General features: G+C 43.9%; 1 protein-coding gene across 1 annotated transcript in view; it reads right to left on the bottom strand.

Moving 5' to 3' along the window:
• LOC125439411 overlaps positions 1-2,920 on the bottom strand; it is a 117,413-nt gene extending 114,493 nt beyond the window's left edge. The window contains exon 1 of the mRNA XM_048508516.1: positions 2,728-2,920. Coding sequence (XP_048364473.1) covers positions 2,728-2,920 — 193 coding nt within the window. The remainder of the gene's footprint in view (positions 1-2,727) is intronic.
• Positions 2,921-13,089: the final 10,169 nt, after the last annotated feature.

Raw genomic sequence — 13,089 nt, 5'->3', positions numbered from 1 at the left:
TTGCTATATCTTACTTTAGGGGGATGCCTTATATTTTGCACTTCAGCAAAACCTCTACTATGTCTTATTTTTCGGGGATGATTTATATTAGGGGAAACAGGGTATATATGACATCCACAGCGAGTTTACTGTGAGCGCAACAGTGGAAAACTGTGTTTATACTTACAATAGAAGAATGGTTTGTGAAGCAATTGGAATTGGTGGAGAAGGCCAAAATTACTTCTTTGATCAGAGAAACGGACTTATCTATATTCACTGACCATTGGAAACCCCTGATAGACTTTTTTTGCATAAAACAGAAAAGAATGAATTAGTGGTTTGCAGTTTTGAGGTGCAGTACAAGTAAATAAATACAACAGAGAAAGGCATGAACCTTATTAGTAAGAATAACTAAGAATTTACTTTTAATTGTAACTAGAGAACAAATAGTGATTTTTTTAGTGAATTTATATTCGGTACAGATAAAATCAGGAGCCCTTTTAAAAGTCTTTTTTTATTTTATGCATTTTTGTGAATTTTGAGGGAGGTTGTCTCCCTTTATTTATTTGCATGTCCTTAAAGTTTTAACAATTTGTATATATATATTTTTAAATGGACTATATCATTTATCCCCATTGGTGCAACTGGCTCACCAGGAAGTTCTGGGAAGGGCCTATCACAGTGGTGGTGAATGTTTGGCACTAAGAACATAAGAACATAAGAACAAGCCAGCTGGATCAGATCAAAGTCCATCTAGTCCAGCTCTCTGCTACTCGCAGTGGCCCACCAGGTGCCTTTGGGAGCTCACATGTAGGATGTGAACACAATGGCCTTCTGCGGCTGTTGCTCCTGATCACCTGGTCTGTTAAGGCATTTGCAATCTCAGATCAAGGAGGATCAAGATTGGTAGCCAGAGATGGACTTCTCCTCCATAAATCTGTCCAAGCTTCAGATGTTATGGACTACAATTCCCATCAGCCCCTGCCAGCATGGACAATTGGCCATATTTTTCAACGGGAAGTGATCTCTGAAGTCTGGAGATGAGCTGTAATTCTGGGGGACCGACAGGATCCTTCTGGTGGCTGGCAACTCTACTATAACTGAAGCCATATTTCATAAGCATATATTATATAAATACCCAAGAGAGCTACTGTCAAGAGAGAATCCATTTTGTTTGCTGTAAGGCTTAGTAAAAAAAAATCCCTTTTCCTTTCTCATGAGCTCAATGGGTTCAGAAAACAAATGTTTGTCAGTTGGGAATGAGCGTGATATCTTTCCAAGGTTGTAGTGCTTGTTAGAGAATGTGGAGCCATCTTCATTCATTCCAGCTGGAATTGGTCAGTTGAAGGCTAACTGGAAAGGTTTTACTCTCATCTGGAACTTTCTGGTCAAGACCGATCCTGTTTGTAATCAATGATGATTTGATGTGGCCAGCCTCAACTATAAATTAGTTCTATCAGTGTTAGCAGTCACGTTACCTCTCTTTGTCCTATGCTTTGCCGTTTACTCTGCCTGAAATGCTATAGGAACTTTGCAACTGTACTGAAGATATCTAATACCTTTTGCCTGCAAGTATTTCTTTTGATATATAGACTTTAGTTTTTGTTGTTATATTGTGTAACTGTAGTACACTTTGATTTTGTGTTTACTGTTATGTCTTTAAATCTATATTTTACCTTCTTTCTTTAATACAATTTTTAAAATATAATTTGTGTCTGGAGTTCTGATCTGGAGCCCACGGCTTGCCATTGCTACCACCCCAAAGGCCAGATCAGATTTTTGACAACTACAAATCAGTGAAGAACAGCTGTAGCTACACAACTCCTGGATGCCTTCTGGGAGGCTCCAACTGATTTGAGAACAGGGGCCCCTGCTCTTCTCTTGTAAAGACAGATTCTTAGGGTCACCCACAGCCTTGGGAGAGGGGGGATTCCTGTTCCTGTAATAGAGACTTCGTATATGGAAATGAGAGGTTGACATTTTTCATGGCATAAATACCCCACCCAGTAAGCTTCTAGAGATCACAATCACTGGTTCCAAATAGTATATGACATGATGCTTCGATTCATATACTGAAGACATTGCACCAACATTCTAGAGCTGGCACATGCTGGTATCAGAACTAAGTCTTGGCAAAGAGACATGCACAGTGGACTGTTGTCATTCAAGGTGCTTTCTCGCTGCATTAATGGGATACTCTTAGGAATCAGGACTCTCCCTGTCTTTTAATTTGGGCAGCTTGGGGAGTGGGAGAGGCTGATCACGAAGCCAATGCAAACTTGCAGTAGCCACAAATGTAAGTCAAAAGCTGGCCCTACCCTTGCCATATGGCAGAGCCCATCACACAAATTTTTTTTAAAAAAATGATTTATATTCCGCCCTTTCCCATGGTGGGCTCAGAGCAACTCACAATAAAGTTTAAAATCCCAGTTTCAGTGTTCAATAATGCCTTAAAATGTCCTAACTAGAGGAATGAAGGAAGATAAAATGAGGCAAAAGAAAAGGGGAAAGAAAAAAGGATAGGGACAGAAAGGCCAATTATGATGGGGAAATACCATTGTTGCGCTCAATCATAAACCTGATAGAAAACCTCCATCTAACAGACCTGCAGAACTGAGAATTTTCCAGGGCCTGGGTCTCATTTGACAGAGCATTCCACCAGGCTAGGGACAGAGCTGAAAATGCTCTGACCCTGATTGAGGACACCCGGATATCCTTCAGGCCAGGGATCACCAGCAAGTTGCTAACCATGGAGCAAAGCACTCTCCTGAGGGTATATTAGGAGAGGTAGTCCTGCAGATATGATGGTCTCTGGCTTCTCAGGGCCTTGAAGGTAAAGACCATAGGCTTGAATTTCACTTGGTACTTCACTGGCAACCAACGTAGCTGACAGAGCACAAGTCAAATGGGCTCCTGTGATGGGGTCCCAGTAAGAACCCATGCCTCTGCATTCTGAACCAGTTTGGGATGTCCTGAACAGCCTCAAGGGAAACCTAGCATAGGCCCCTTTCACACACACAAAATAATGCATTTTCAAACCACTTTCACAACTGTTAGAAAGTGGATTTTGCTATTCTGCACAGCTTCAAAGAGCACTGAAAGAAGTTTGAAAGTGCATTATTTTGCATGTGCGGAATGAGCCATAGAGTGAGTTACAATAGTTGTTCAACAGGCTCTGCCTATTGAGAATTCCAAAGTCTCCCTTACCAAGGGGCAGTTTAATGTGGAGGTGTATTCAAACAAGGTACCTCCCTCTTGCAGTTTGACATGGTACAGTTTATGCATATACAGATTTATGGGAATGGACTTGCACACCACTTCAGGAGGTAGATTCCAGAGATGAATGTTCCTTTAAAAACTGAAACAAAAACAGCAGTGCCTACCCATTCTCTATCAGCCCTATCCAGAGGCCCTGGCAGTGGGACGCAGTATTGCTTTGGCACTGCCCCACTGTCTCCAAGAGGACTTCTCAGCAGTGCAGGAAGGCAGAAAACAAACAAACAAAAAGCCTCCCTCCATCGGGCTGCATGGCCTTACGCCACCCCAAAGGGTGGTGAAATCCCCTGTGCTGGCGTTCCAGTGGGCAAAGGCCAGGAGGAAGCTGGTTAAGGTTGGCTTAGCCCCCTAACCCAACCCCAGAATGTCCCCGGCCACACTTGTGTTGCTTTTTGCACTGGTGGGCCTGGGCAGGAGCAGTGGGTTTTGGGTCGGGCAAGCTGCCCCTTTTCTGGACACCCATGCTGGCACATGGGTGCGCTGGCTCCAGAGAGGAATTTGGCACCCCGGATTGTGCTGCCCACTTGTTTTGCTGATTTTTGCAGACTCACCACCCATTATCTCACCAACACAAGCTGGCGAGTTTGGAGAATATTCATGGCACAAAGTCATACGACCTGCCAAAATCCCAAGCTCCAGCCCTTCTGCAAGATCCTAGACACAAAGAAGACTAGGCATAGAGAAAGAAGGGCCACGTGCTCTTTATTTTAACAAATGTTACAGTTCCCTTTGAAACATGGCCTGTAAGGAATTATTGATGGGAGAAGCTTCTGGGATTTTATCAGGTAATTACGTTTACATCCTACATATAGCAGATACAACGAAGGATGCTGCAAGCCAGAAGCCATAGCGCTACTGCTGCTGTATAGAGTAGGAAGTGATATAAGGAAAGCCTGCTGTATTTTCAAAGCAATTGCTTCATAAGTCAGCCAGTGCACATAAATGTCATCTCTCTTAGGACTGTTCCAGATGACACAAACCTCACATTGTTCGCTCTGGGTTCACAATACAACCATTCCGGCACCAGTTATGCTCTATCCCAGGCCTGTAAACCAGTGGCTTATGAACCAAATGCAACCCACCAGCCATGTAGGGTAGTTCATTAGGGGCTTGAGAAAGCTATTTCCCAAGAGGGGAAAAGAGGAAAAAAGAAATTGTTTAGAATGAAGTCACTCATACTACAACACAATACAATAGATAGCTTGGTGGATCACATGTAGCATAAGACTGATATTTTTGATACTTTAATAAAGAAAAAAGGGGAACTTGTCCTTCAAAAAGCAGCAGAATGTTGCTGCGAGGAAAGATAGTTCTCTGAACCTTTTTCTAAAAAGGGGTGTTTAGATTCCAAACATATATTAAAAAGAAAGAGACTGTTTATGGAGTTCCTTGATTCATAGGATATTCACTATACCATGCTGGCTCTCAAAGGCCATTTCCGCATGGCACAATTGTACCAGGTTTGAACCGGGGTCTTATATCCCACGTCAATTTATCCCTGTTTCTTCTTCTGCATGGCTCCCCTCTTCTTCCCAGGAACAGAGTTAGGACCAGGAGGAAATGTTCCAGTTTTCTTTGCTCGAGCCCGGACTTCAGTATGTCTGAGCATGTCTGATGTCCAATGTTCTGATTGGCTGTGGTTTTGGAGTGGCAGCTGAAACCACCTCCGAGCGTGCCTGGTGACCTGTGTCCTGATTGGCTGTTGTTTTTGAGTGGCAGCTTGAATGAATGTCAGACGGGGAGATCAGGAGGCTGGGCAGGAAAAATAAACTGGTCCTGCTCTCGATTGGTTTTTGCACGGTAGTAGGCACAAGCAGGGTCACACCAAGATCTCTAAACTGGCAATTTTTAAAAATCCCGGGCTGAGGTAAATATTGCAGGGCAACACCAGGGCAGGCCTGCGTTAGCACTGGGAACCGTGCAGAATTCTCTGCTGCACAGGGATATTTTTCTTGCTCACCCCCGGGATATTTTGGCTGCGTGGAAATGGCCAAAGATTCCATAGCATCTGTTTATCACAACAATATAGGTCAGTTTCACCTGTTTGTACCAATGCTGTTATTGCCTCTGACTTGTCCCTAACTAGTATCTGCTGTAGCTGTTCAAACCAGTAAAAAGATCCAGTGCTGGCCAATACAGTTCCTATATGTTTTCAAATCTTCATGGATTTACTAGGGCTTTTTTTTTGTTTGGCTCTGCTGGTTCTGGTGGGGAAAGGAGTACTAGGGGACATCAGTACACTGTGACGTGTATCCTTCATAATGTGGATTGACTGATTTTTAGAATGAAGCATATTTTTAAAATTATAAACAAAAAAGGCCGTCCATATTTTGAGGGAAATATTAAATTATCTTGTTGTGGATGTGAAATGAAAAGTGATTGGTTTATGCTTTTGCTTATACCTCAATGCCACTTTTCTGAACCAAAGAAAAACCAAAACCTATGAAAGAGAAGCTTTAAAAAACAAAGATAAAACGAGAAGCAGGAAAAGCAGAAGCCTAAAAACAATGAGAAAAGCTGGCCTACTAAAGCCTGGAATAAAGTATCCCAATAGGTTTGAAAAGATCAAACTAAAAACATGGTGATGGGAAGGGGTAAGATGAAAGGTTGAATTTTAGCCTCACAACTCTGGGTGGGCTTTTATCGTGAGGGCACTGATTCTCCTGTACCCGTGATGGTGAACAATGTATTTAACAGGAAACCAGTGAATTAAAGTTTACCCTAACAGCTCCCACCCTCAAGGATGACTTCATAGAAAGCAGGGTCATTGCAAACAGAATAAAGCAAAGCTCTATTTGATATATGTTAAGTGAAAGGACTTGAAGTCCTTTCACATGCTTCTTAAGAACATGCTTCTTAAGTCTATCTTGGTGGATCAGTATACAGCAATAGGTGTAACCAAAAAAAGAAAGACAAGAAAACTTCTTCCCTTTTTTAAACAATGTTTGTTATAATTGATTTCTTTCCTGACTTTCCCTAAAAACATAGTCCCAAAGCAGTTTAAAAGTAATAAAAAGTCATACACATTCATTTAAAAATACAAACACACACGATCTATCATGATCTATTAGCAGAAGCACCTGCTTTAAAATAACGCCATTCATATTTGTTCTAAACTGGCTATAGGATAAAAGGAGATAAATATAGGACTGGTGTGCATGCTGTCTTGCAGGAGAGCATGCTCAGTAGTTCTTAGTCACAAAATATGAGAAGCCCTAGGGAGAAAGCCTGCAGCTGAAAACCAAGGGAAGAGGAGATAAGGAGAAATGGTAGACTACAGCCTCAAGCTAGGATCCTAACTAGTACAAGAGTCCCACTAGGGCAGTGATGGCGAACCTTTTTGAGACCGAGTGCCCAAATTGCAACCCAAAACCCACTTATTTATTGCAAAGTGCCAACCCGGCAATTTAACCTGAATGCTGAGGTTTTAGTTTAGAAAAAAAATGGTTGGCTCCCTCTTCCTCCACCCTACCCCTTGAGTAGGGGCCAGCCTGCTCTAGCCTCCAGCAAGTCCCATGTGCACCGCTCTGTGCCTCTCTAGCATCTCTGCCTGTTTCCCCCCCCCCCCTCGGTCAGCAGGCACCCGGAGCACAGGCACCAGGCCCACCAGCCGAGTCCTCCCTGCTCACCGTGGTGCGCGCACATCATGCTCAGTGGCCCAGGCCAACCTAGATGTGTGTGTGGGGGAGGTGATTTTCCACCCCGCACATGATGAACTCTGTGTGTGCGTGCCCACAGAGAGGGCTCCGAGTGCCACTTCTGGCACCCGTGCCATAGGTTCGCCATCACTGCACTAGGGGAAGATATGTTCCCTGCCATCTCAATCTTCTGATGTTTATTAGACCACCAAAAATATTGAGTGTGGGGATGGGGAGGTGAAGAGGGTGTCTGCATTGGGAAGGGATAACTGACAAAAATTGCCCTGTCTTTATCTGCTGCCAAAAGGCTGATTTGGGATGTAAGTCTTCAAGCCTCATAAGCATGATAGTTAGAAGAAGAAGAAGAAGAAGAAGAAGAAGAAGAAGAAGAAGAAGAAGAAGAAGAAGAAGAAGAAGAAGAAGAAGAAGAAGAAGAAGAAGAAGAAGAAGAAGAAGAAGAAGAAGAAGAAGAAGAAGAGTTGGATTGATATCCCCCTTTCTTTCTGGTAAGGAGAGTCAAAGGAGCTTATAAACTCCTCCCCCCCCCCCCAACAAACACCCTGTGAGGTAGGTGGGGCTGAGGTGAGACTGTCATGTTCTGAGAGAATCTACCTCTGCATACCAGATTCTGAAGACTGTCAAAAAGAAAAGGCGACTGCCACGGAGTCCTAATTACAAGCTACATTGAAACATATGTCCCAACTGCTACTAGAAAAAAGTGGGAATCTTAAAGTTTTTAAGAAACACCCTTCACCACTGGAACACTTACCAAGATTTTAGCCTATTAATTCAATAAGCAAACTTGCCTGTAGAGCACGAAGAGGGAAAAACCAATTTAAGAAGGAAGGAGACCTCTATTAGCAAGAGATGTTGCTAATACTACCGGTGGGAAAGGGAAAAAGGGGGGGAGGGTTGCCCTGATCCCTGAATATAAATAGCCAAATAAAATATAAGGGATGTAAAAGTGTCATAGAAACACCAGCCCTAATCTGATGTTGTCAGTATATTCCACATACACCTTGTAATTGCAAACACATTGAGGCCAGTGAAATGTACTCTCTCTCTCTACCTTTTCCGCAGGGCTTCGTTTGATCCTTCACATGTGATTTAAATTCATCCAGGGCTTCATCAGTCTGGTGAAATAATTGACAGATTCTATCATTGAGGGGGCAGAGCTGTGTATTTTTGTAATCTAAATAAATTTGTAAAGCAAATCTGTTTCTGAAGCGTTGGCAAATTATGTGGTGCGATAAAAAGCTCTAACCTGATGGAAATATTTCAAGAGCTGATCCTCTCTTTCCCTCGGAGTTTCTTTTGACGTGCACTGTTCCCAACCTTTCACGGAATTAAACTGCTTTCCCACTTCCTTTTCAACAGTGGGAATACTTCCCTTCTGGGTGTCAGAATCTCTCGGAGAGGTCGGAGGTCGCCCTGTGGAGGAAATGACAAGCTGTGAAATGGAAAAGAACAATTCCTTCCACATGTTTCCTTGCTCCAAGAACAGCTCTGCACTGTCAGCAAGCGTCTCTTCGCAAAACAGCTCTGTCAAAACAAATTCACAATTAAAGACCCACACAACGGTTTAAAGCTTTTACTTCTCCTCCTGAAAATTATTTACTGAACCCAAAGGGAGTGTGAGTCAACCGGGTTTTTACTAGCAAGGCTACATGGGAGAAATGGCAGGGAATTTAGCCAAAGCTGAGCTCTTTTTGATCCTGCTGAATCCAAGGGAAGACAATGAAGCATATAATTGTTTCTGCTTATTTTAATTGTATCCAGCTTTTTTACATTGATTGGAGAGCCGAAGGAGTCTTTCAAATTGTCTTCCCCACTTAATTTTCACAGCAACAAACTTGTGAAGGTAGGTTAAGCTGAGAGATTGTGATGGGCCCAAGGGCACTTGGCAGAGTTTCATGACAGAGTGGGAGATTTCAATCCCGTTGTCCCAGGTTCTAATCCTGTATTCTAACTAGGGGCATTTTTAAAATTCAGGTACATTGTACCTAAAACCACCAATATTACAGATATTCCTGAATTCCAATACTGATATAGGATTTAAATTCAGATGGGGGAGGGGAAAATCTGAAAAAAATTGGCTTTATTGTTTCCTATGGGGAACTTTTCTGGAGGGTTGGGGGGCTGCTTTTAAAGGTACAAGCACAGTAGTAGAACTACTGGTGTCTGTCCTTTAAACAACCCCAAAATTTCAGGTAGATTGGACAAAGGGGTCCAATTCTATAACCCCCCCCCCCCCCCCGAACAAGGTGCTTTCAATCATCCTCCATTATTTCCTATGGAGGAAAAAACTCCTCCAAGCTGCTTCCAGGCAAACGCCATGCATGTAAGCATCAATCACTGGGAAAATCATGCCTCCTATGAAGAACCAACAAGCCCAACAGAACCACAGCAGAACCCAGTAATCCCAGTAGAACAAAAAGGCAAAGTGCCAAGCCAAACAGAAACAAAATCAAACCAAAGAATCTGGTGAAAATGGAGGGGGGCACTTTTGCAAGCCCAGCAGAACCAACTGCACTGTGCACAAGCTGAGTAGAACCCAGCATCACCCTGCCAGTGCAAGATCGACAAAAGTAATGTCAAATCAGAGAATCTCTGAAGTGGAACTGGTTTTGTGTGTGTGTGTGTGTGTGCGTGCGTGCGTGCGTGCGTGCGTGCGTGCGTGCGTGCGTGCGTGCGTGCGTGCGTGCGTGCGTGCACTTTTGCAAGCCCAGGAGAAAGAATGGCAATGTGCAGAATGTCCATCAGAGCTCAATACCAGTATATCAGCTCAACAAAACTTATATCAAACCAGAGAATCTCTGCAGTGAATACTCAAGATGGGAGGCATTTTTGCAAGCCCAGCAAAACCAGTGAAATGTACTCAAACCCAGCAAAACCCAGGGTCACTATGGCAGTGCAGACTCAAAAGGACTAACAGCAAACCAGAAAAGCTCTGGAATGGAAACTGAAGGGGGCGGGAGCAAGAAGGACTGGCAAGGTACAGAATGTCCAGCAGAACCCAGAAGCACTCTGACAGTGAAAGCTCAACAGGACTAACACCAAACCAGAGAAGAACAAACCTATAGTATATAATCCAGAGGTCAAGCAAGACTATGTTAGGCTCCTTCCACACATGCAGAATAATTCCCTTTCAAACTGCTTTCAGTTCTCTTTGAAGCTGTGCGGAATGGCAAAATCCACTTGCAAACAGTTGTGAAAGTGGTTTGAAAACGCATTATTTTGCGTGTGCGGAAGGGGCCTTAGTAATGTTGGTCCCACAGATGCAAGCACCGAACAGTGAGCAACAGTATAAAAACCATGAAGGGAGTACAAAGCAACTCTTGCAATGGGAAAAAAAACCCTCTTGAAACTGACAAAGAACCCTGAAACTGTCAGAAGCAGTCTGGCAAGCCCACAGAACTCCCCCAAGATGCAAAAAAAAAGGAAGAAAATGTTGGTTTGTAGATGCTTCTGCTAGTTTATTAGCCCAAAGGTGAGTGTGTGAACCTGATACAATCTGAGAAATCAACTGATACTTCCTGGTTCATCCTCCCCCTGCACTCCCTACCATTACTGTTTATTTAGAAATTAATTGAGTATAAATGTTTTTTTTCATATTTACAAAGGGACTAATGGCTCAGAAATACTACTGAAATTATTATATGATGAATATCAAATCAGCACCGTACAGAATTTGAATCAGAGACCAAATAGGAGCCAGGGAAGATAACATACGCAAGATAATATTTTTTTTGGGGGGGCAGGGGCTTTCCAAATATCATATTACCTTTCAGAGGTGGGAAGGTTTTTTCAACTCACAGGAACTTCTAAGTGTGAATGAGCTGTCAATGCCTTTTTCACAACCAAGGCATCTGCTGCTAGGGTCTATACTGCCTTCTGCCTTCAGTATTCATTGTGTCTTGATAAGAAGTAGGTAATTAGCACCACCCAGATCTTATGAAAGTTGGTGGCAGGTTTTTAAAAATCATTTACTGGGATAATTGGAATTGGTTGCTTTTAAACATTATCTCTTGTGTGCTCGTGGTAAAATTCATGTGGGTTTTATATTTCTGCAGCTGGTTAGTTGGAAATGTCCTACTCTCCCTATCAGGTATTGGAGCATGTAACATGGGGAAGTGTCCAAAACAAAAATAAGCATATTTTCTCCCCAAATGCCATCTTCCAATTCTTGAATCAGTGAGGTTTGCTCAGAACCAATATAACCCTTGCCCTGAAAAAGATCCCTTCTGCCACCTCACACAACCCAGACCCAACCCAGACACAATGCAAATCCAATGATGTCGTGCTCCTTGGGTCTCTGAGGTGGCCAGGGTCACCTGAATTTGGGCACCCTACTGTCACCCTCTTGCTGACTCAAGAAGCTTAGGTCAGACAGATTCATTCAGAAGAGGTCCATCAGTGGCTACTAGCCATGATGAATGCAGGGAGCTTCCATCTAGAGCAGAGGCAAACTTCTTACTTAGGCCGTTTCCGCAGGGCCACGCTGGGGGGTGCGTTGGCGTATACAATGCTGACACACACACCCCCGGGACCGTTCGCACGAACGGTCCCGGTAAAGGCAAAGAAGACGGCACAGCGCTGCGCCATTGCCCGATCGACGTACCTTCCCTGTGACCTTCCGGCACATCGCCCAGGCCAGGGGACATGCCCCCTGCCCTGCGCGACAGCTCTGGAGTTGCAGGGCAGGGGGGGCATGTCCCCAGGCCTGGGCGATGCGCTGAAAGGTCGCAGGGAAGGTATGTCGATCGGGAAAGGGGGGGATGGCGCCTTCCAGCTGCTGCCGTTCGCACAGCAGCGGCTGGAAGCTGCTGTTTCCAGAAAACCTCACTCGGGGAGCGAGGTTTGGAAACAGCGGCTTCGTACCGCTGGGGGGGAGTGAGGGCAGCGTGGCTGCAATGCAGCTGCGCCCCCCATGCGAACAGCTCCCTAGGGACAGCGTTTTTGCCATCCCTAGGGTGCTGTAAATGGCCCGTGCAGAAAGGGCCTTACTTTCTAATAAATCATTTGATTCAGTGAGACTTATTCTAGGTAAAAATGCATAAATGGTAGGTAATTAACAGTGGAATCCTATGCAACTCTCCTTCTCTCTAAGCCCACTGAAATCAATGAATTTAGGCCAGTGTAACTCTCCCTAGCATTGCATTGTAAGAGTCAAAAAGTGCAATATGGTAGAATCCTATCTAGGCAACTAAGTTTCAGGTGCCCATGAGAAAGGCAGATTTATAAATGTTTAAATTGAAGAAAAATCACATAAAGAAAAACAAATCCTGTAGCAAATTATATCATATTGTGGAAAAATATATTTATAGGGTCAGCACTGGTTCATAATTGGTGGCTGGAAAACTGGAAACAAACTCTCCATACATCCTTAGCCCATCATGAGATGAATGTAAACCTCCTCTAAAGATTAGGTCATCCAGTGCCACCCTCCCCATTTCCCCCCTGACAATCATCTTACTGCTGCTCCTCCACATTCATAGAACCTGTTGTTACAATGAGGTGGCATTATATAATCATCCATATTGGTGCCCCAAGCAGAGAATAGATCCCAAACATTTTCAGAGCATAGCTGCCCTAAATTATGGCTGATTATCCACTGGTGCTCTGCCCTGTGCTGAAGAGAGATTCTTCAGCTGAAAGGAGCTGAAGCTTTTGTTATGCACACCTTTTCCCTCCTCTCGCACTCACTGCATGGCTGTTCCTATAATTTCCACTCTTTGTAAGAATGGGCAAAGAGCGACCTTTTCCCCTGCTTTGCAGGGAAGATGAAACAAATGGCCCTGTGTAAATGGCCCTGTCTTTTGGCTCCAACCCGCCTTCCTTGCTCTACTTCTGCCCTCTCCATGATTAGGAGGGCTTTTAAAAATATTTCAAGTTCAAGCATTTGTACCTAATCAGAGCTATTGAAATAATGATAGTTCTGTTACAGGAATATTGAAATAACAAGCCTCTTTCTCCTCTCACAGCAGCAGCAGCAGCAGCAGCAGCAGCAGCAGCAGCAGCAGCAGCAGCAGGAACTCTGTCTGTCTGTCTGTCTGTCTGTCTGTCTGTCTGTCTGTCTGTCTGTCTGTCTGTCTGTCTGTCTGTCTGTGTGTGTGTGTGTGTGTGTGTGTGTGTGTGTGTGTGTGTGTGTGTGTGTGTGTGTGTGTGTGTGTGTGTGTGTGTGTGTGTGTGTGTG

This window comes from Sphaerodactylus townsendi, linkage group LG09, assembly GCF_021028975.2.
Source record: "Sphaerodactylus townsendi isolate TG3544 linkage group LG09, MPM_Stown_v2.3, whole genome shotgun sequence".
In the NCBI taxonomy this organism is placed as follows: Eukaryota; Metazoa; Chordata; class Lepidosauria; order Squamata; family Sphaerodactylidae; genus Sphaerodactylus; species Sphaerodactylus townsendi.
Note: the sequence above shows the minus strand (reverse complement) of the source record. Positions and strands in the feature narration are given on the sequence as shown.